Raw genomic sequence first — 23,735 nt, 5'->3', positions numbered from 1 at the left:
TTTGCATTGTTTTTTTTGTTTTGTTTTTTTTACAAATTCGATACAGCTACAGTATATATTATAGATAGAAAAAATATTTTAGTGCAGGTTAGGTATAGATGCCATTTTTGTATTCTTGTATCTATCAATCTGGATAAGGTGTTCAGAAAATATCTTGACGCTTCTTCAGTTATAAAAGTCTATAAAACAAGATATGTTCACATATCTCCTGTTTGACTGCATTTGTCAGAATATACGTAGATAATGTCATTGCACACGTATTAATAAGTAACAATAAACGACAGGAAAAGTTTTAGCTTGGCAAGAAAGTGAAAAAATATTTAATTTAGAATCGGAGTCAGATGAGGAATGAAGCAGATAAACCATATAACAGTCTGTTCATTTAAACATTGCAAACGCGAAACACAATTTTAAAAAATTAACCCATTATTGGTGCTTAGAGCTCCATTTTTGGAACTGTACATAACATTGTAACAAAATACTTTGTTCTCTACAAATTCTTGTTCCTAGAATATTTGTAGGTACGCGAAATGGGTGAATACCACATCAAAATATATGTTGCGTATTTGTTAGGTGCATGTGTAGGTCACAATGACGTCTACTTTCGAACTCAGATGAAACCAAGGGAAATAATCGTAGACACATCCAACACTTTGCCCACGAATTTGGCAGACAATTTTTTCCAGTTTACTAAAACGAGGCAAGTGTGTACAAAGCTTCCGGTTTATTCACATTTCAGATTTACAACTAAAACGAGACATGTTTGTATAGAGCTTTCGGTTTAGTCACGTTTATTGTTAAGGTTCGACGAGACTAACAGGGGAGAACTTAGCAAGTGTTGGTCTCGGTAGACACGTTTATACTTTGCCTCACTAAAGTCGTTTTGTGCCTCCACAATATGAGAGTTCTCTTCGAGCATGTCGATGTTTGAAAACATCTTTGCCAATGTGGAAATCAGCTGAGTTTATAACTCTTAAGTGTCCAAACTCAAACACATGCTTTAATGTGCGAGTCTGCGAGGTAACATTTTGTTGCTGCTAAGTAGTTATTCATAGTTAACAAGAAAGTGAATTTATCATTAGCAAAGCACGTATTATACGAATAGCAGATTTAATACATGTACTAGCAAAGCTTTTATTATTTTTTTTTAAATGATGGAACATTCAAAATTTTGGCATGAAGATAAGTGCGAACATGCGCATCATACAGTAATAATAACGCGAAATCACATAAATCAGTAGTTTTTGTTTGCAAATGTGAATGCAATAACATTGCTTGATTTTGTATGAATTAAAGCTATATTATTTGTTTGTGTTAAAATTCCAGAATTGATATGTGTATTTGAGATTGAGAATCGTGATCTTTATCTTTAGAGATCTGCAGAGGCAGCTGATATGTAAAGCAAACATTTCAGATTGGACTAACTTCGTCAACTCTATAAATGGCGTACATCAAGCCCCACTGTAATCCACGTAAGGTTCTGGCTTGTGGCATCTGCCAAGAACATTGTGAACAAACCCAGATATTTTGTGACTTATGTGCCAGATGGTTACATATCCACTGTGAGAGCGTAAGCAATGAGCACAAGCAGAAATTAGAAGAACTGCCTTCTTGTTTGAAATACATTTGTAAGCAGTGCAGGAAGGATGCCCATGGATTGTTTGACTTTGAGAAGGCATTGCAGAGGTTACGAAAGGTTTGTACCAATACCTTTTTTTTGAATGGATATTTTAAAACTTTTGTTTGTGATCCATCTATATAAAAGAAAAGACATTTAAAATTTACCCATATTTTTTTTCATCTATTGTAATTATTGGCAAATAGTAGACAAAACATTTGATTTAGACATTTTAATTTAAAATTGAAATGCTACTTTCATAAGTGTGGTGGAAATTCTTTAGAATCTAACCTTAATAATCGAAGTTTTAACCTTAATAATAGAAGTTTTTAAGGATTGCTTGTTTGGCTTATAACATGGTTTGTGCTCCCAGATAAGACTGCGAAGCCACCTGTGATTAACTCAGTTCATTGTAAATTCCATTAGATGGTTTTTGAAATCATTTTTGCACCATTTCAGGCTGCTGTCCAAAGTATAACAAAGCTACAATCATGTGTGGAACAAGAGCTTTCATTCTTGGAGCCATTCAAAAGTCTTCAAGGATTTGGGAGCCTAGCAGTTGACATGTATTCCAAGGATCTTCTAGCTGCATACATGCCAGATGATCATGGCATCCCCGCCTGCAATATAGCTAATGGGGATGCACTTTTCAGGGCAGCATCTATTGCTGTTAGTGCCAAAGACTCGCTGGTGACAGAACTGCGTGTAAGGACCTGTATAGAAATGGTGGCTTACAAGAGCTTCCATCGCTGGCAGAAGAACCATGCAGCACTCGCAGCCTGTACTCCTGATTATGATGATAGCTGTCTGGACTGTGCATTTCAGGAGGAAGGCACTTCAGCATGGACTATTTCTGCCTTAGCTAGTGTTATCAACCGCCCCATTGTATCTGTCTACCCAAGAGTTAATGGCCCTACAGACAAAACTTCAGTGACCCTGAACACTGTCTTTCTTCCTCGAACTCGTGAAAACTATGAGCAGCCCATTCGAATTATGTGGACTCGAAACCAAACTGATATTGAAAATGAAATTTGGATACCTGACCACTTTGTGCCATTGTTTGATCAGGATCCTCCAGAATATTCCATCCAAGAGGATCATGGGCAGAAACAAACAGAGTCAAAGCTATTGAAGGACTATCCTGGGCAAACTGGAGAGTCACCTCCAGATAATGCTAAGCTTGCACCTTCTGTATCTATGGACATACTTGAAGTAGAAAAAGACTTTGTGACTCTAGCAGAAGGTGGACAACCTCTGGAGTATGAGAAGTTCATGACAGTTTTTGAATGCTATGATAAGGTGACAAATGCAACAAATGTACTTGATAGCATTCCCAAAGGGAAAAAGGAAAATGTCTTTTTTTTAATTGACAATAGTTACAACATGCAGCATCCTCAGAAGAGAAACTTCTTTTTCGATGACTGTGGTGTGTGGGATGCTCAGCGTGGCACTTGTGTCAAAACACATTATATCCTGCAGGAGAATGGAGATCTTCGAACCTGTAAAAAGCACAAAGGTGTTTTTTGCCAGCTTCAGGTAAGCAAGATGCAAAAGACATGGATGCCACTCAAAGAGCAACCAGGTCCAGATAAAATAGTTGAATGTTTCCGGTACTACTCGGTTCTGAAAAGAGACTTCAGTTACAGGCGCCGTTTCATGTGGTTCAAGTTTCCCTCTCAAGTGAAGATAGGAAAGATAGCTGTTGTAGAATACTTGGGAAAATATCCAGGCCCACCAGTCTTGCATGGTAATGCCAAGAAGCGGAAGCAGTGTTATGTGCGCACGGACCCGCGGATCATGGACAAAATTGCAGAGCAAGTGAAAGCTGGGGATGTCACACCAGGCAAGCTGTTTCAGGACATTTGTAGACTTATGGGATCTGAAAACACGTTGAGAAATCCAAGGCAGATTAGCAACTTGAAGTACAGGCTGAAAAGGAAGCTTCAGAGGGAAGAAAGAGAGCAGGGAGACAAAGATTTAAAGCAGGTGCGGGCCAGTGAAACACAAGCAGGCTGGTCATCTGATGTGTCGCATACAGTCACTGCAATTGTGATAGACCCTGATGACACAGAATCAACTGGGAAAAGGTACATTCTTTCTGAAAGCATGGAGCCTTCTCAGGCATCGAGAGTTATTCATTTGGTGGAGGATTCAGTCATGGTTATGGAACATGACCGTCCACCTGTTGCAGAACTCTGAGGGTCAAGCTGTAAATTTACATCATGCTGTTACGGTAGTGAACAGAGAAAGTGAACTTTCTCTTGTCAACATGGGTGAGAAAGTCATTCAAACAGAGGTGGGTGCACAAACTTTTATCATCACAGAGTCAGTAATAGACTGTACTTGAGTGAAGCCAAAAGTCATTCCATTGCAATTCTTAGGTTTTTAAAAAAATTTTTTTGAAATGTTGACTTTTGTTTGCTTGCAGCAGCTTGTTGCATATTTTAACTTTTAAATAGCCTGTGGCAATATTGTTAAGCTGACAAGCGTGTTCAGCTGGTTTGATCTACATGCTGAGCAAAAGTAAGCTTACCCATGGATTTTTAAATTATATTTTTAAAGTTTTTAAATTGGTCATATTTTACTGGGAGCTGGATGAAAGAGTGTGACCTCCAGCATCCAGGGGTTAGATGTATGCATACATTACACTGCTATACTAGGCAGATGGCTCATGTAGCAGTCCGTTACAATGCTTATAAAATATTAGGTTTTTCATATGATGATGCATATACCTCTTGTGTGCACGCACATGTGTGAGGAAGACCATTTAGGGTGGTAGATGGATGTAATGATTTATGTTCTGTTCTTGCGAGTGTTACACTATTTACACAGTTGCGTATGAATATTCCCTTTTGGAATACCATAATTTTTCACGTCGCATAAATGTTTGGCAGCAAAATATCTACATGAATTTCTCTTTTAAGGCAATAAAACTGTATCTGTAGATCCTATCCATTTTATAAAACATTAGCGATTAAGCTGACTGCATGGTGTTAAACCATCTATCCTATGTCTAGGGATTTGCTTTGAACCTGAGTCTAGATGGACAATACATTTCTGATTGTTAACACCTGTAGTCTTTAAAACTGGGCTCTAAAGGATGTTCCTAACCATGATTCACACCACAGTTGTAGAACTTTTTAAACTAAAATTGTTTTAAATAAGATAGTTTAAACTATTCATTCTGATAAAAAGTGGTGGAACATGGAAAATCAGTGAAAGGAAAACTATTCATATGCAGTGGGAGAATAACTGCTGTTTACTTGTCAAACTCAAGATTAGCATAACAGTATGGCATATGTGGTGAATGTAGTGAATATGAACGACAAAGGGAACAGTGCTCATGCAGCATGCAATGCCCCTGGTCCATAGGAACCTGTGTGCCCCACAAACACAAACCCTGTGTGGAGAAATTAAACAGCATAAACTTCTACTGAAACCGGTCTTACTTTTTCATCCCTGTATGGTAATGCAAGCACTGTGGAACCATAAGAGGTTAGTGTGAGAATAGCCAAAGCATAGCGGGTGGCGGACAAACTCGAACTGGATGAGGGCCAGCCTGCACCAATCTGTGGTAAAATTAGCTAAGGGAGAAATGGCATGTTAAAGGAAAATGTGTGTAAGGAGAAAATCTGGACACCAGTGCCCTCTGAGTGGCTATCGGAATTATGGTACTTGAAAGCTCAGGCAACAGTGCTCACTTGGCAGTATGATTCACCTGATCAATAGGGACCTATGTGTGTGTCCTGTAAATAAAAGAGGGACCTGGGCGAAATAAAATGGCATAGACCTTGTTTACACTTACTCAGAGAACAATCTTCTCTATTCTACCTAGTGAAAAGCAAATGGTCCCATTGCCTGGTGGCTAATCTAAGGAAAGGTAAAGATTAAGGGAGCACAGTAAATCATAATGCTAACATGGAATCATTGGGCAATGGCTTTCTTGATAAAAGTACTGGTGGGGTTCTTTTTCTTGATAAAAGTACTGGTGGGTGGGTTTTTTTTTTTTTTTGGTTACTGACAAACTATAGGTTATAACTATATACTAACCACCATTGGACCAATGACCAGCCACGTACACAAATATTCAGCATTTTTATTTGAGCCTTAGTTTTTACTAATTAGTACTAATACTGGTGCATATGAGGTACTACAGCGACTGTGTAATTTTCATTTTTGATTAGACTTTTACAAATAAAACATGTGAGGGGCTGATATAGTCTTAAAATAAAACTGACAATGCTATATAGATTTTAATATTCCCACAATTATTGGGACTTGGATCACAGAAAACAATATTTGGAGGAGTGCAGATACTTTTAAAATGGCTAACGCTCTATGACATGTATCTGGAAATGAAGTAGTAGCAGCATGAGAATTGAGTTAGAATAATGGTTTACTTGATTACAAGTGCTGGCATTTTACACAAACATTGCATCTTTACAAAAGGCAAAATTTAGTTCGTGTGCTGTTGAAAAAGGACGTTCTTTAAGCAATGATTCTAAATACTTACAACTGGAACTATTAGGGTCAAACTTGGTTCTACCCTCTGATTGCCTAGCTGGACATAATTAAACTTTTTGACAATCACTCTTTTCAAAGGTGTTGTGTCAACAGATTTGCAAAGTGTTCTATAGAAAGTGATCAATGTGTGCAGATTCTTTCAGTATAAGACATTTATTCTAGTTTTATAATGGACTTTGTTTTACTTAGCCTCTTGCAAATCCAGCTACAAGAGCTTGACTTGTTCATGTCAAACCCCTCCCCCACTAACAAAAAAAAAAAAGTAAAAAAAAAAAACCCAAAACAAAACAAAAAAAAAAAACCAACAAAAAAATGCCAGCATATTCTCCTATATGTAATTCTGTCATCATTGCTAGCATGCTTTGAATTTTATTACTTCCCCAGTGCTTTAGGAATAGTTTTAATTTTTAAGGCTATCCTCCCAATATGCACATACCTTTACTGGGGATATAGCCTTTACTCGTTTCACCAGAGAATGGTTTAATACCATACAATCAAATGAACACCATGAAAACATGGTTAACATTGCAATCATTGTCCACTCTGCATTAAAGAGAAGATACTTTCACAACATGACTTATCACCAACAAATTCAAAACTAAAAATGGTGCGAACAAGTGGAATGATAGCAAAAGTGCAAATAAACCCCCACCCCCACCCCATCCCCCAACTAAAAAAATTAACAGCAAAATACATCCTCACATGACACTGTACTTGTATTAAACATTATTTTTACATGAGATCACAGCTAATAAACATTGATCAGAGCTGCTAAGATTATTTCTTGCTTTTTGCTACATAAAATACAGGAGTAGCTTAAAGGACAGGAAGAGGGGAAAAAAACTCCCAAAAATTAACAAAATTACTGGCACACATTAACAGCTGTCATGGTATTTTGTTCCTGTTTTCACATTTTCTGCTTTCTTGCTGATTCATGGTTTATATAATTTTCTATATTTAACTATTAATCTCTTGCTTTAAAAAAAAATTCAGTTATATTCACCACATCCTGTCAGGTAGAAAGATCATCGCTTAGCTTAATACTGCAATTTTAAGATACTTTTTCATTCAACTGTCTATGCTATTTTTCATTTTTCTATGATCCTTTCAATTTAAATGAAATTAAGTGAAATGAAATCTTATGTTCTTGGGTGCACAACAACTATGATCCATGTGCAAAACTCTTTGATCTTGATCAATCTTGAAATAAACCATTTTGACAAATATCTGACATCAAATTAGATACAAATATATCAATTATGGGACATCAAATTTAAAGTGTTTTAAAACAATGATGCCTGACCAATTACTTTAAAATGACAGGAAAACTGTAACAAGAATATAAGACTGAACACAACTTTCTTTTTCTGAAAGACTAACAATTTTGGTGATAATAAAATCTTGTCCATAACACTATTTTGGAGGATGAAAATGCTTTTCAAGAGAAGTGCATCTTATTCTATTAGCTTTTTGTAATTTCTTCCATCTCCCCCTTCTCAAACTTATATATATATAGCAAATAGCCTGCACTATAAACATTGTCCACTATAAAAGTCTCAGGTAAACAAAGAGGATAATGGTTTGAATGTGAAACAACGTGTGCTTTGCCTATCCTCACAATTCATCCACACTCTCTGGTTCTGGAACAAAATAGCGAGGTCCATTAATCTGAAATGAGGAAAAAGAAAGTTACATACAAAGCTGTACACTAAATCACTAGCAGATGTTTTATTTCTTAACTTTAAAAGAAATTTCTATGTTCTTTGTATGAAGAAAAAGAAAGAAAATGAGCCCTGTTCTTTTTAAACAAGAGAAATGGAAGGAGATGGATGCGCAAAGAAAAACCTTGAAAATACTCTAATCTGCACAGATTTACTGTTTTATAATGGCAAATGTGAGTTATCAATGAAGAAGAAATTCGGGATAAATCCAAAGCTCACATACCCTGATATCATACTCATGAATGAACTGTGGTATATCCAGCTGGTCTGGGTTTATCTTTGTGTACAAATACTGAACACCATTAAGACTGTGGACTTTACGCTTGATGTCTGAAGCTGTAAAGGTGGTGAAAAACCATGTGGCAAACTGTCAACAGAGGCAGTCATGTGGCTGATTACGTCTTTTTTCTCTCTCTATTGTGTATGAACTTGTACACAAATATAGTATACTGCAGAAGTGCAAATATTTCCTGTGCATGTAGTTAAAATGGACAACAATGTAAATTTGTTATATTTATGCTAATTATTTTAACTCTACATTACAGACAGGAGCTTGTGTACATGAAGAACATGTAAATGAAAACAAAGTTACAACACTCTTGGAATCATTCCAAAGCCATACTCTGTTGCAGAATATAATATTTTGATGTTTACTTTTCTTATGCTTGGAAGTCTTTATTAACCCCTGAGTGGAAGACTTTTAAAAACTTGGGCCTTACTCAAAAAAGCAAAATGGTCTTCATGTTGCACACATTTCAAGTTTAGTGTTTTAGCAATTTTCTGCATCAATGTGGGGAAAGATAAATATTTATTCACCGTAAAAAGAAACACACACAACAATACTTTTAAACTCAAAATATTAAAAAAAATCAAACTTTACTCACTTTAGACCACAGAGTTGGATGTATGATATAAAATGATTTCAGGTTCTTTTTGTATCTGAAAAAGAGCACATCAACTGATAAGAAAATTCTAAAAAGCTTTCAAATGTGAGAACACTGTAAGATTTACCAGAAGATGTGCAAAACAAATCTGGATATTGAATGAAAATATCTATTTTTATAAAATAAAATAAAAATGTTAGCAGCAACTAGACACAAATGACAAGTTTTGTCAGCGAAAGTAATATCTGTGCTGTGATCTTTACATAACTGAAAGTCACTTGATAGCGGGACAGAGTCAGGTAGACCACATTATCTTTAATGGCAAATGGAGGCACACACTTCAAGACACCAGAGTCAAAAGGGGAACAGACAGGTAGTGACCAAAACTAGCTCACTGACAAACTTGCTCTAAAGTACAGAAAAGTTAAGGTGGGAGAACCAAGACATCCACACTTTGACATGGATCAGCTTAAAAACTCAGCAGTTTAATGGAAATTCACAACAAAAAATTAGTTCAGCATCCTAACCGATGACAACCAAATGATAATTGGCAACTTTAACCAAGCAATGAAAGAAACAGCGCCTGTCACCAATACAGTGAAGGTGCTGCCCTGAGTTCATTTCTCGTCTCGGGCACCTGTTCTTCTCTGCACGTGGCATCTGTTTACAGGGCTGGCCGCCTCCGCCAAGGACGGTCCCAAGCCCGGCTGAAAAAGTAGGAGGTGGGCGTGGGGCCAGCACCCCCACCCCCAAATCCTTGCTACCGAAACATCGACAACAGTTAAGAAGTCGATGGCCTATTGAAAGGGCCTAAAAAAAAAAAAAGGAGAACAGCTATAAAAAAACAGTGAATGAAAGCTGGATCTCCCTGCAAACATAGAAAACAATATTCTCAGAAAGACAAGGAAGTGAAGTGCTAGAAGAGATAAAAGAAAGTTTGTAAAAAAACCTAGCTATGAGAGCAGAAGCTGCAGGAAGACAAGAACATGGTTTACAAGATCACAAAAAGGCTAACAGGAAGTAGAAGTGGTAGTCAAGACATTCCTTTAAAAATGCAAGATGGAAACATCATCACAGAAGAAAGTAAGAAGTAGAGAGATGGAAGAAGCACTTTGCGCAGCTGCTCAAGTGACCAAGCCTGCCAGTACTAGCCAATATCCCAGAAAGTGAAGAAGACCTAGACATAGACTTGGATCCCATCACCATGACTGAAATAAATGAAGCCATCCAACAACAACAACAACAAATAATGGCAAAGCACCAGGGCATGATGGGATTTGCTCCAAAATACTAAAAATGAAAGTAGAAGAAATACCAAAGCTGTTTTGCAAGATCTTTTAGAAAATATGGGATACTGAAGAAACACCCAAACAGCTATAGGACCTGGACTTCACAGATGACATTAGTCTCCTATCTCATCGGCAACAACATGCACAAACAAAACTAAGTAAGCTAGCAGAGGAAGCAGTTTGTTTGTGTTTAATGCTATGCTAGCGCAGGGGAAGCAGAGAAGACTGGCTTAAAGGTCAACAAAAAGAAGATCGAAGTGATGAGGATCAACAACAAGCAGGAACTCCCTATCCAACTTCAAGGCGAGAACATCCTGGAAACAGACCTCTTCACATATCTGGGGAGCATTGTCAACAAGGATGGTGGAGCGGAAGATGACATCAACAAGGCCAGGCATGCTTTCAATAGCCTACGCCCCATCTGGAACTCCCGAGCATTATCCTTCCGCAGTAAGACCCGTATCTTCAACACCAATGTCAAGGCAGTTCTACTGTATGGTTCTGAAACCTGGAGTGACAAACACCATCAACAACAAGCTCCATACCTTTACCAACCGATGCCTACGCCATATTCTGGGTATAAGATGGCCCGAAAAGATCTCCAACAGCAGCCTGTGGAAAAGAACCAAGCAGAATGCCACTAGCCAAGACATCAAAAAGCGAAAATGGGACTGGATAGGACACAGTCTGTGCAAACCAGCTGACACCTGTGCCAAGCAGGCACTTCATTGGAATCCTCAGGGATAGAGGACAGTTGGGAGACTCAATCAGACTTGGAAAAGAACATCAGAAAGTGAGGTAAAGGATGTCAGAACCACATAGGCCCAACTGAAGGGGGCTGCCAAAAACTGGGTCTGCTGGCAAGGTGTTGCTGTAGCCCTATGCTCCTTGACAAGAATATGCTCCTAATAAGGACTAATCTAAACTGAAAAAAAAACAAACCACGAGATGAATGAAAAAAGGCATAATCTTTAAACTGCCAAAGAAAGGTGACTTAGGAGACAACAACAACTGGTGAGACATAACCCTGTTATCACAAACAAAATCTTCAGTAGAACCATTTTAAAGTCTCACCACTCTTCCTGACATCGTCAGGCAAGAACAAGAAGGCTTTAGAAAAGGAAGGTCATGTTCAGTGATCAAATCTTCACTTTAAGACAGATTATAGAACAAAGCACAGAATGGAACAGCACTCTCTATGCTGTATTTATAGACTTGAAGAAACCATTTGACAGCAAACACTATGAATCATTACGGAAAAGCATGCATCAATATGAAGTACCACAGAAAACAGAAAAAGCAGTAAAAGCACTATAGATTTTCATTGTCAGGTGCTTTGTAGTAAGAGGAAGCTAAACAACAACTTAAACATTACCGCTGGGATGCATTCTCTCATTGTTCCTATTTATTCTGGCCATCGACTGGCTTAAAAATAAAAGAAGACAAGAAAAGAGGAATCTGTTGGACAATTAAATATATACTGGAAGACTTAGATTATGCCGATGACATTGTTACGTTATCCAGTCAACACAAAGATATATAGGAAAACATCAACAATCTGACCAAAACTGCATCAAACATAGAACAAAAGAAATGAGACAGAATGCCAAGTCAACAGAACCCATCACAACTGATAACAAAGAAGTAGAGAAAGTCCAAGAATTTACATACTTTTGTAGTCTAGTAACAACAGATGGAGATACAGAAAAGGATGTGAAGAACAGCTTCATTAAAGCAAGTCAAGCCTTTGCCATACTAAAAGATATCTGAAAGTCCAAATCTCTAAGGAGGAATAAAAAAAATTAAGAATCTTCAGAAGCAATATCCTTTTGGCCTTACCTAAGAAAGTGAATGCTGGAAGATATCAGCAAAACTCAGGCAGAAACAAGAGACCTTTTACACCAAATGTCTAGGGAAAATGTTTAAGATATTCTGGCCTAAAACAATCATTAATGAAAAATCTTTACAACAGCCAGCTGCACAAATACGACAGCCTTAATCCAAAAAAGAAGATGGAAATGGCTAGGGCATGTGTACAGAATGAAACCAGAGGCACCATCCAAAATAGCCCTTCATTGGACAGCTGATGGCAAGAGGAAGTGTGGTCGGCCAAAAGAAACATGGCGAAGGTCAGCAGAGAGAGAACTAAAGTACCAGAAACTGTCCTGGAACAGCATGGCTAAACTTGCTGATGACAGAAACAAATGGAGGTCTCTAGTGGATGCCTTGTGTACCACCTTAGGAACCAAAAGGACAGTAATTTTTACATAATTTTTGTGTTATGAACAGCAAGCTGATGGCAATATTCCAGACAGTAAAGATGTAGCATATGATTACATTCTAGCAACACAAAACCAAAAAAAACTTCATAAAGGAGCAAAGAAATTCATTTTAAAAAAATCAAAAAGAATTTTTCTACACTGATAGTATTGTACACCAAACAAAATCTGTGAAGACGTGAGCATAAAAATCTGTCATCCACAGGACTACATTAGGAAAGATCAGATGGAATAATTACAGACCGATGGTCTAATACACTGTAGGCAAGCTTCATGTAGCTCATGGGAGGGTGATTAGCACGAGAAGTCAGGGTGTGAAAGTACACCACCACATAAGGTCCGTCAACAATGGCCTCCATTACCTTGATCATGTACAACAAGGCCTGCATCAACAGAAGAACTTCCTTGACATCACCACCAAAAGAACAACAAAACAAGTAATTATTATTGTTTGCTTTTTCCAAGTGTGCTATTGGCACATTTTTTCTTTTGGGTATCTTCACATCCATAACCGAGGAAAGTATAGTTTGACAGAAGCTACATGTTCTCAATAGAGGACATTTTATAGTAAATTATTCCGAAGTTTTCCTTGAAAGGAAATGATGGTGGGATTTTTTTTTCATATGCAAGGCAATAAAGATTGACAAAACCAATTTATTAAGATTTTTTACAGTTGCATGCTTTTCTCCAGGTCAGAAGCTTGATTAAAATTTCTAACAGGACAAAGAAAAATTAATTTTCTTCAAACTTCTTATCTTGTTGCATACCCTCTCAGGGTCGGTGTTAATGGCTGAGAAATTTTTTCCAACAAAGACTATGACCGGTCGACCTTGACGGTCCACTCCGCTACGATAAAGACACCTGAAGGCAGCAATATCGGTCAAATCTTCTTTACGTGCTTTTTCCAGGAGGGCCTCATACCTGAATATATGCAGACAGGTAATCTGAGATGTGCTTGCAAAACACATATACCTTACACATTTCTGACACATTTCCATTTCATTTTCCCAAAGGAAAAGTAAAACAAAAAATTTTCATTCATGTTGTCTTGCTCTTTTGTGAACAATCTACATTTACTAAAACATTTTACAGATAATCTAGCAACACCCATGTCTATGTTTCCTAACATTCAAATGATGTAAAAGAATTTATGTGAGTAATCAGCACTCTTCATCTATCAGTCAGCATGCATAATAGGATAAAAAAAATTCACACCACGTATTCATAATATTTGGATATACATCTGCAAGATTAGCATATCTGGAAATTTTACATTAAAAAAAAAGAGCTTTAGCTTTCAGACCTCCAGCCTTGACACACTTATGCACTCTTTCTCCAGCATAAGTCACCTGCGCCTAGTCTCTGCTCGGCGATATTCCTCAGTTGAAATTCCCTGTAGGACCTTTGTTTTATTTTTATCAGGGTTCTCCTCCATGCTGGCAAAAGGATGATGCCCAACATCAACAGCTCCAGATGTCATAAATCGTTCATTCAGGTCAATAGTCTCATCAAAATCCTTTATACCTTCTGATCCTGATAAACAGAATATATAGTTTTTTCACAACCTTACCCCTCACACACATTTACGTACTGGTTACGTGGAAATCATGGATGACTTGAAACTACAGTGAGCATGGTATTATTAATACAAGAGATATTACTGGAATAAAAGTCTTTAATGCTTCCTATATAGCTTGCACTTGCAGATGTGAGTCTTCACAGCTACAGCTCAATCAAGTTTTGTCCATACTGAATAAGCTAATGCTCTTTTGAGAAAGAAATTATGTACTGTTGGTGCTGCACAGTTTAAATAGTTCATGTTACTCCATCCAGCATGCACTTTTTTATGTGTTGTGTTTTTGACAAAACAGTGCACAATAAATGGATGTTCATTATGAAAGCTACAAAGAATGGGAAATTTAAAAAAAGCAAAAAAATCTTGTTGGCTAATAATAAGAATTAAATGTGAAAGTAAATGATTGGTAATGGTTTAAAGCAGCGGTTCTCAACCTGTGGGGCGCGACCCCCTGGGGGGTCGCGACGTGCCTACAAGGGGGTCGCGAAGGTGGTCCTCTTTTAAAAGTTTCTTATACCGGTATTAGTGAAATTAGCTTAGATTGTGTAACCGAGTGGTGAGGGCGATCAAACTCTAAATCTCTTCTCCCTATTCAAGTACACTGTCTCGGCATGCAGTGACTTCACACTTCCAAAACTCAAAACACAATCCCCCTCTCAACAATCAAGCCTCCAATCTCCCTCCTCTCGCCTTTTGCCCTCTCTCTCCCCCAATCTCTCATCGCTGACTCCCATCTCCCTCTCCAGTCACACCTCTCTCTTTAAAAAAAAAAACAAACATCTAAAAGGCACGCATTCAGGAAACGTCCATCATTCACACCCTTTCGCCCTCGCACGTGCTCAGTCCTAGTACTCTAGGTCCCTGACAGAAGGCCATGACCAGACAGTGCGGGGTGGGGGCTTAAGAATGACCGATGGCTGCTGCTAATGGCATATTTATCGGACATATTTGAGAAGCTGAACGTTGTGAATACTTCTATGCAAGGGAAAGACACCACCATATTACAAACAACGGACAAGATGAATGCTTTCGTCCGAAAAATTTCGTTGTGGACGCAAAAGATACGCCAAGAAAATATTTTTGATATGTTTCCGTGCTTGTGTAAGTGCAAGGCTGACAACTTGAATCTTGATCAGCTGAAGAAAGTAATTATTGCCCATCTAAACGGACTGCAAGAAAGGTTTCAGCATTACTTCACGGAAATTGATGTGACTAAATACGATTGGATTCGTAATCCATTTCTGGCTGATCCTAGCACAAGCGGGTTGTCCACGGAAGAAGAGCAGCTCATCGACCTTTCGAGTGACCAATCCCTGAAAATAGTCTTCCAAATAACACCAGTGCCAACATTCTGGATTAGCATCAACGGTGCTTTCTGAGAAAGCAATGAAAGTTCTTCTGCCATTTTCAACTTCGTATATGTGTAAGCAAGGATTGTCAGCATTGGCAGCACTGAAGTTTCAATACAGAAATCGTGTGGACGCAGAGGCTGAGCTGCGAATAGCAGTGGGTACGAACATCGCACACAGGTTCGCTTCTCTATGCAACAGCAAGCAGGCTCAACCTTCTCATTAATCAAAGTGAGTGTCCAATAAAATAATATTTATTAGCACCGCAGAATTTGCTTTAGTAAAATTTCATTAACAGTTATACTTTTTGCAGATACCAACTTTGTTCTTCCGTTGTTGAATTGCATTGATTTCCTGGACGCGGCGTTCGAGGTTAGCTAAGGCTCCCCCCCTCTTCCACCGACCTAGCTGGCTAAGGGGGGTCGCGGACGTACCGGTGTTCGTCAGGGGGGGCGTCACAAGTAAAAGGTTGAGAACCGCTGGTTTAAAGCCATATTCTACCATGCTATAAAAGCTCAAGATTTTTTTCCCATATTGGTGTCACAAAACCTACTGTAGGCAGCAAAAGTGGGCTTGTCTATGATGCGAATTTGTCGCTCCTCTATGATGGGCTCGCCATCCTCATTCCCAATATCCTTTGGCAATTTAGGTATGGACTCCTCTTCCTCCTTGATACTGCGAGGGAAGTAGAGAGGAAGCAGTCTCCGGTACACCTCCTGTAGTGTGACACATCAGGTCAACATTTCACATATAAGCTTACAGTTCGTAATGCTGTGCATAGTTAGTAATTGTTTTGTCTCTAGGACTAACAGGACTAAGGTAATTAATTACGATTATGTCTTAATAGTTAAACATTTTCTTCTTTGCCTCATGAAATTTATGCTGAGTAGCATCTCTGGATACAGAAAATCAACAAGTGCAACCCATCTGTTAAGAATTGATACTCAGGGTTACATCCAGTCTGATGAAGTTAATGATTCAATGCCACTAGAGCTATACTCACCAGATTGTCGTCTGTGCAAACAAATAATAAAGTGTCTAGTGTGTCAGGGTATTTTTCCAGGAACCTTCTCACTGTTCCTGTAAATAATAAACCAGCAGAAACTTGGAAGGGTTTACTGATAAAAAGCATACTAGTACATGCAATAAGGTCCATGCTCTCTCTCAGTACTGAGCACTATGGAGAAAGTTTTCTAAAGATATGTAAGAATTTTTGCATGTATGTGAGCATAATGTTCTGATTGAGAAATTGTTAGCTTAATTAAACCCCATAATATTTTAAGCCTGATTTGAATAAAAATTACATACAGAACTAATCTCAAAACAACTGACATAATTAAAGAATATAGCATTGTCACTGGTTTGTTAGTAAAAATGTGTTAGAACCTTTTTATGAATTATTTTTTCTAAACATCTTGAATTAAGCTACATTCTGACCTCTGATGTTACCAAAGAGCATGGAAACTGCACAAGCTTCAAACCTGCTAATAAGGGGTTTGCAATTTTGTGACCATAATTTTGTGATGTTGAAGCAAATGCAATCTTAATGTCAAAAACCTTAGTCAACTGAAACTGTTTTGCAGCTGGGCTAATCGCTAAATATATAAACTAAGCTTAAATATTCTTGGTAACTTTCATGCAAGTCTATGATTTTATTTTCAGTTAATTATTCTTTAAAATATATAAATTTCATAACAATCTTTTCATGTTAATAACCTATAATAAAACTTTTCACACACACACACCCCCTTACAATCCACATACGTAATGCTATGTGTGCTCCACCCTCGGGGGGATAACCTCTGCCCAAAGTGTGAATACAAGACAGCCCCAGTGATCGAATTCCATTTTCCCTGTTGAAAAAACCAACACATTAAATTAATATCTCAATAGTGTACTTAACATGGTAGATTAAAAAAAAAACTGTTCCAAGAAAGGGCAGGAGGAGAGAATTCTTACTAAAACATTAAAGCTTTTTAACAGTAAGATCACAGGGTCTAAATGAATATTTTAACCTCAACTTTTTTCTTTCTTTTGTGTTAAATAAGGATCTCAAATATTAGTTTTTATAAATACTATCTAATTCAATCTCATACACACTTGTGATTAAAAATAGTTTTTATGTTTAGGCAGTTTTATTTGGCAAGAAAAATGTTACTTTTGTTTGGAAAAGCTTAAAGCAGCTACCCTAAGGCTAAGCTTAAAAGGCAGGTGATAGAACATTAATTTGATCTTGAGTCAGTGTAAGTAATAATAAAGGAGCCAGCAGTTTCTATAAATAAATTACACAGCTAAAAGAGGCTTTAGATCATTATATATACATGCTTTTTTTAAAAAAGAATTACAGTGGATTCTAGTGTTTTTGTTTGTTAAATCATGTACGTTTATTTAAATGGCATTAAAGTAAGGCATGCCTAACTTATCAGTGCTTTCTAGTACTTTTTATTATGTTTATTTCTCAAAGTTACTTTCTGTTTTATTTGTGAAATGTTTTATCTCTAACTTAATTTGTAGACTAAGTAAATTTATAAGGTATTGCATTTAAAATTTTTAGTTTTTGTGAACTGTAAGTGCAAGCCCAAATCATTACCATTTTATACATAAAGTATGCCCCTGTGGGACCCCGGGGTATGCTTGCCTAGCAAGCATTGCAAGAATAGGGTCCCTGCCATCCAGCCAGGCATGTCGTAAGAGGCGACTAAGGTGGACACCTCACCTAGAGGTAAAATAGGTTGTGGTAGGGCTAACAACCCCACCATGTAAAAAAAATCCTGTTACAGAAACTAAAACCAGAGAACTCATCACAGATGGCGAAGGTAATGAAGCACACCAGGAGACTGGACTAATGACGGACGACAGCCAAACCCGAAAGGGAGCTGGCGCCCCGACAGCGGATTTACTGAAGCCGAGGCAGAAGTTGAGGGTGGGGTGCTGGAACGTCCAGACCTTGTACCAGACTGGCAGGATGCTCCAATTAGTCAAGGAGTTTGACAACTACAACTTGGACATCCTGGGAGTCAGTGAGGTCAGATGGACCGGCACGGGAAAGAGGAGACTAGCGTCAGGACATACCATCTTGTTCTCAGGAAGATCAGACGCTCAGCACTCTGAAGGAGTAGCTCTACTCCTCAACAAGAAAACGGAAAAGGCACTGCTGGAATGGAAGCCTTATGGACCCAGGCTTTTTGAGAGCAAGATTCCATTCCAAGTACACCAAGCTGACAGTGCTAGCCTGCTATGCACCAACAAATGACTCTGAGGCAGAAGACAAGGATGCTTTTTACGATCAGCTCCAGGCAGCCTCAGAAAGCGTTCCAGCCCACGACATGTTGCTCATCATCGGCGATCTCAATGCCAAGGTGGGAAGTGACAACACCTGCAGGGAGCATGTCATGGGCAAACATGGAATCGGAAGCATCAATGACAACGGAGAGAGACTGGCAGACTTTGTGAAGAAAACAACCTACTGATTGGAGGCACACTCTTCCCACACAAAGACATCCACAAGGCAACATGGACATCACCAGATGGGATCACAAAGAACCAGATAGACCATGTCATCATCAACCGAAAATGGAGGAGCTCACTTCAAGATGTTAGAGCCTACAGAGGAGCAGACATTGCCAGTGACCACACTCTTGTGATAGCCACAGTTTCTCTGAAGCTGCGTCGATCACGAGGAAAAACAGGCACGTCAGCAGAGAGTGGACTCCGGCAAACTAAAAAATCCAGCCACCGAAAGGGCCTTTGCTATGGAAGTAAAGAACAGGTTCCAGGCACTAGGAGACCAACAAGAGATGACCTTAGACGACTTCAATCGAGTCTTACAGGAATCAGGAGAGAAAATACTGGGCTTCCAACGGAAAAAGAAAGAACAGTGGATCAGAGAAGAGACATGGAAGAAGATAGAAGAGAGAAAGTCAGCCAAACAAAGAATCAACAGCACCAGATCTGAACGCCTGAAGGAACAACACAGACAAAGATATGCAAAACTGAACAAAGAGGTAAAGAGGATGACAAGAACCGACAAAAGATATCACATAGAGAAAACTGGCAGATGAAGCAGAAAATGCAGCAAGTAAAAATGACCTGAAGACACTGTACAAGATAAACAAACAGCTAAACAACGGGTTTAAGAACAGTGATGTGCCAGTGAAAGACGTGAACGGTAATGTCGTCGAGGGAGAAGGCAGGAAAACTACAGTGCTGGAGGGAGCATTTTGAGTCAGTTCTGAACAGACCAGATCCCCCTCAGCTTGCAGACATCCAGCCAGCAGCTATAGACCTTGACATCTGCACAGACCCACCAAGCCTGGAAGAAGTGACAGCAGCAGTCAAGACAATGAAGAGCGGCAAAGCACCAGGGCAGATGGAATAACAGCAGAGATGTTGAAAGCAGACGTGAATGTGACAGCTCCCAAGCTGACTGAAATCTTCAGGCAATTTGGGAATCAGGGCAGGTCCCTGTTGCGTGGAAGACAGGGCTCATCTTCAAGTTACCAAGAAAGGAGATCTTGGAGACTGCAATAATTGGAGGGGCATAACACTTCTTTCCCTCACCAGCAAGGTCTTCAGCAAGATTGTTTTGTCAAGACTGACGGCAACTCTTGAGAAAGACCTCCGACCACAGCAAGCAGGATTTCGCCCTGGGCGATCCTGCTCCGAACACATCTTCATTCTGCGACAGATTCTGGAGCAGAGCAACGAATGGAACACACCGCTGTACATCAATTTCATCGACCTGGAGAAGCTTTTGACAGCATCCACCGCGAGTCCTTATGGAAGATCCTGAGGCATTACGGAGTCCTGCAAAAACTTGTTCAGGTCATTGCATTGCTGTACAGCGATTTCAAATCCCAGGTTGTCTGTGACACGGAGCTCACAGACCCCTTCAACGTCAGTACCGGGGTGAAGCAGGGGCTGCATTCTGTCGCCGTTCCTCTTCATCCTGGCCATGGACTGGATCATGAAGACTTCCACCGACAGCGAGAGGAGAGGCTCAGATGGACCATGACTATGACAGCAACAACAGCACTGGAAGACTTGGACTTTGCTGATGACATTGCGCCCTGCTGTCACACCGCCACCAAGACATGCAGGAAAAAACAAAGGCCTTCTCAGAAACAGCTGGAAACCTTGGCTTGAAGGTCAGCACAAAAAGACTAACAGTATGAGAGTGAACGCCAGAGTCCAAGACAGCATCAAACTAAATGGAGAAGAGATTGAGGAAGTTGACAGTTTCACCTATCTTGGGTCCAAATGTCAAACACTGGGATGCGGAGGTGGAGATTCGAGCCCGACTGGCGAAAGCCAGTCAGGCCTTTGCCTCACTCAGGAGCACATGGAAGGCAAAAAACATCAGCCAGAAGATCAAGCTGAGAATCTTCAAGTCAAATGTGATCAGCACCCTCCTTTACAGATCAGAATCTTGGAAGATGACCAAAACCATCAGTAACAAGCTTGACGTCTTCCAAAACAGATGCCTCAGGCGCATACTTAACATCTTTTGGCCAAACACCATCAGCAACGAAGAACTCCACCGAAGAAGTGAAACCGAGTCCATCACCACGCAGGTTCAACGAAGGCGTTGGCGATGGATTGGACATGTGCTCCGCCAGCAGACAGCAGACCTTTCCAGAGTCGCCCTACGATGGACTCCAGACGGCCGAAGAAAACGAGGCCGCCCAAAGGAAACTTGGAGAAGAACAGTGGAAAGGGAGATGAAAGGAAAGGGCTGGACATGGGGTCACCTAGAGCGTGTTTCAGCCGATCGACATCGGTGGCGGACTCTGGTTGAGGCCTTATGTGCAACCTGATGCACAAAGAGGAATAGATAGATAGATAGGCATAAAGTATGTGGTTTTTATATATATGTGCATGTGTGTTTTATGATTTATGTATACAGCCTTATATCTTTGTATTTTGACAATCAAACCTGGGCAACACTAGGCACCCCTGATAACGTTATTCTAAAGATACCTGCACAGCTGAAGAGTATTCCTGTAGCAGCTAAAAAGAGCACTTTCTGCTGCTGTGATGTACTTAAGATTGTAGCGGGGACCCACTGTATGAATAACATATCTTGCTGGAAGATTATAGCCCTTAGTCAGTTTTGCTTCTCCTGTCTTGCAGACTGAAACAGAAAACATAGCAGTGGTCACAAAAATGTTATCAACTCTCCACTGATCCAAAACTTAGTTTCAGAACAATGACCAGATTATACTAGTTTTGTTTAGCCATAAGAAAACCATTTTGCTTCAAATGTGTATTTGTATATTATTATGCCTGTCAAATGGTCGTGTGAAGTGTGTAGTCTTGCGTGTTTGGTGAAGTGTCTAGATGCTTGCCACCTCTCACTTGCAGCCCTCACCATGGGCTATCATTGCTGCTTCTGCAGCACATAAAAAGAGAGCAGCCTGCATCTGTCCTGTCAGCATAACTGTTACCCTCCTATAACAAGTCCTGTGCAGTGCCTCTATGTAGTGACAAGTTGAAACTGAGCACCTCTCTGGCTGCAGACCAAACTACAAACACTTGGTGCATACATAGTCCACTTTTCTGTAGACCCATCTTGATGCCCCACAAACTAAACCTCCAGCTGTGGCAAACAGCACCAGGGGGAAGGAAAACTCCAGACCAAAAATCTGCACAGAGGATACTCGTCAGTCATAGCAGGTAAATCTCTTTAAGCAGACATTTGCAGAAGGCAGATGTTGGCCTTCAGGAAGCCATGGAGGACATGAATTAAAAAGCTGATCATCATGAAGAAAGCTCTTTGGAACATGCTGGGGAGCAAATGCCTGAATCTTGAAGACTGTCTACACAGTCCGCTCAATTTTGGAATAGGGTGCCAGTGCTTGGGCAACAACAGCCAAAATGAATACCAGAAAGTTAGACCAAGTCTAGAACCTGGTTATGAGGGCAATCCTGGGTGCCATGAAAAGCACTCCCATTTCAGAAATGGAGGCATCCACCAGTGTAGAGCCCAGAAGACAGTCAAAAATCCTCTCCCACTCTAAAAAGATTAAGAGAGTTCCAGATCATCCACTGCTTGACGAACACCAAGACCTTAAACAAAAAACAAAACATAACAAAACAAAACACTAAGCTCTAACAAAAAATTCTGAACCATCTGATCAAAGAACTAAGGTGTGAAAATGCAGACATTTTAGAAGCTGATCTAACACTATGTGATAGAACAGTTCAAAGCAAACGACCTCTGATAAATAAACATACAGAAGTCAGGACCACTTGTCTGGTTATCACCGAAAAAAACGATGTTTCAAAAAAAAAATAAAATTGTCAAATCGTATCCTGCAGCAAGTTGGACACACATCTAAGCTGATGGCTTAGCTGAAAATGCTACAAAAAAATAATGACAGATGCAGTGTTTACACAAATAACTAGTCAGTCACCAATCCTCCTGTTATCAACTTGTGACAGATTGTGCTCCATCTACAAGGCAGAAGTCTTGGCACTCTTAATCGTTACAGCAGGTCAAGCCCAAGAAGACCATCTTCTTCACAGTCTCACTCTCAGCCCTGAGAGTGATCACATTTAACAAAAACTGACCAGATTTTCCACTACTAAGTTTCTGAATTAGTAAATGATTAAAATTCATACACTAATGTGCATGCATCTCAGAACGCCATCTTCTTACCTTTTATGTCTTCTCTCACTTCTTTAAGTAGGCCTGGTCCTCCTTGACGAAATATTTCATCACTAATAGGGTTTCTATCATTGAGATGCTCATTGCAAGAATGGACAATGGCATGAGCACTAAGTCGTGTGATGTTACAAGAGCTACAAATAAGAAGAAAAAAAAAAGTTAAAAATTCGTGAATAATTATGTAATGCAATGACAACTGTTTGCTGCAATATGTTACAAAAATGTCAAAAAATGTACTTCTCGTCCTTCTCATTAATTCTCTTTCTTGAGCTTTCGCTTATGAACAGTTTTCCCTCCCCATCCCCCTACGGCAACACAAACACACGAACATACGCGGCACATTCATGAAGTACTCATGTACATATAGAGTATGATGACTAGAATGTACGCTGTGTACTGAGGAGCATACCATAAAATAATTTTTGAATTAAGGTCATTCCTCCATGTGAAAGGAGACTGTTCCCTTTCATTCTCATTCTGGCGTTCACTTGCTTCTGGAAGTAATGTAAGATTCCATCTTGTCAATGAATCAATATTAATCACATCGTCACGAGCTCCCAAAGGTTCCATTCTTTTCTACGTTCAAGTAAAATCTCTTGAAAATATCAGTTTTCTTTACTGGCAAATGACGTCAACTAGAATGCATTTAACTCCAATAAATTTAAAGAAAACATAGCACTTAGTCTGAAAGTTGCTTTCGCACAAGACAATCACTATTCGCCATTTTGGACTGTCATGTGACAAGTAGAACACTCTCCGGTTATTAATTGCGGTCGCTCGTACAGTTGCGCGATTAAAATTTTATGAGAAGAAGCCTATGTGATTT

General features: G+C 39.3%; 2 protein-coding genes across 3 annotated transcripts; one reads left to right on the top strand and one right to left on the bottom strand.

The window, feature by feature from the left end:
* Nucleotides 1–113: 113 nt before the first annotated feature.
* Nucleotides 114–6,418, top strand: LOC112566489. 2 transcript variants are annotated; one of them, XM_025242704.1, is made up of 3 exons: nucleotides 114–1,020; nucleotides 1,415–1,696; nucleotides 2,078–6,418. In XM_025242704.1, exons 2-3 carry the CDS (start codon nucleotides 1,442–1,444, stop codon nucleotides 3,815–3,817), a joined length of 1,995 nt encoding a protein of 664 aa, XP_025098489.1. In that variant the 5' UTR covers nucleotides 114–1,020; nucleotides 1,415–1,441; the 3' UTR covers nucleotides 3,818–6,418. The 2 variants fall into 2 exon arrangements, with proteins under 2 accessions (XP_025098489.1, XP_025098488.1); XM_025242703.1 differs by having other exon boundaries at nucleotides 1,374–1,696.
* LOC112566492 (protein GDAP2 homolog) lies at nucleotides 5,699–23,646 on the bottom strand. Its single transcript, XM_025242708.1, has 12 exons — nucleotides 23,319–23,646; nucleotides 22,901–23,043; nucleotides 21,220–21,373; nucleotides 17,005–17,093; nucleotides 16,244–16,320; nucleotides 15,794–15,956; nucleotides 13,665–13,848; nucleotides 13,083–13,236; nucleotides 12,559–12,698; nucleotides 8,748–8,802; nucleotides 8,087–8,230; nucleotides 5,699–7,810 (listed from the first exon to the last, which is right to left on the bottom strand). Exons 1-12 carry the CDS (start codon nucleotides 23,477–23,479, stop codon nucleotides 7,757–7,759), a joined length of 1,518 nt encoding a protein of 505 aa, XP_025098493.1. The 5' UTR covers nucleotides 23,480–23,646; the 3' UTR covers nucleotides 5,699–7,756.
* Between the last annotated feature and the right edge of the window lie 89 nt (nucleotides 23,647–23,735).

Source organism: Pomacea canaliculata, linkage group LG6 (genome assembly GCF_003073045.1).
Source record: "Pomacea canaliculata isolate SZHN2017 linkage group LG6, ASM307304v1, whole genome shotgun sequence".
In the NCBI taxonomy this organism is placed as follows: Eukaryota; Metazoa; Mollusca; class Gastropoda; order Architaenioglossa; family Ampullariidae; genus Pomacea; species Pomacea canaliculata.
Note: the sequence above shows the minus strand (reverse complement) of the source record. Positions and strands in the feature narration are given on the sequence as shown.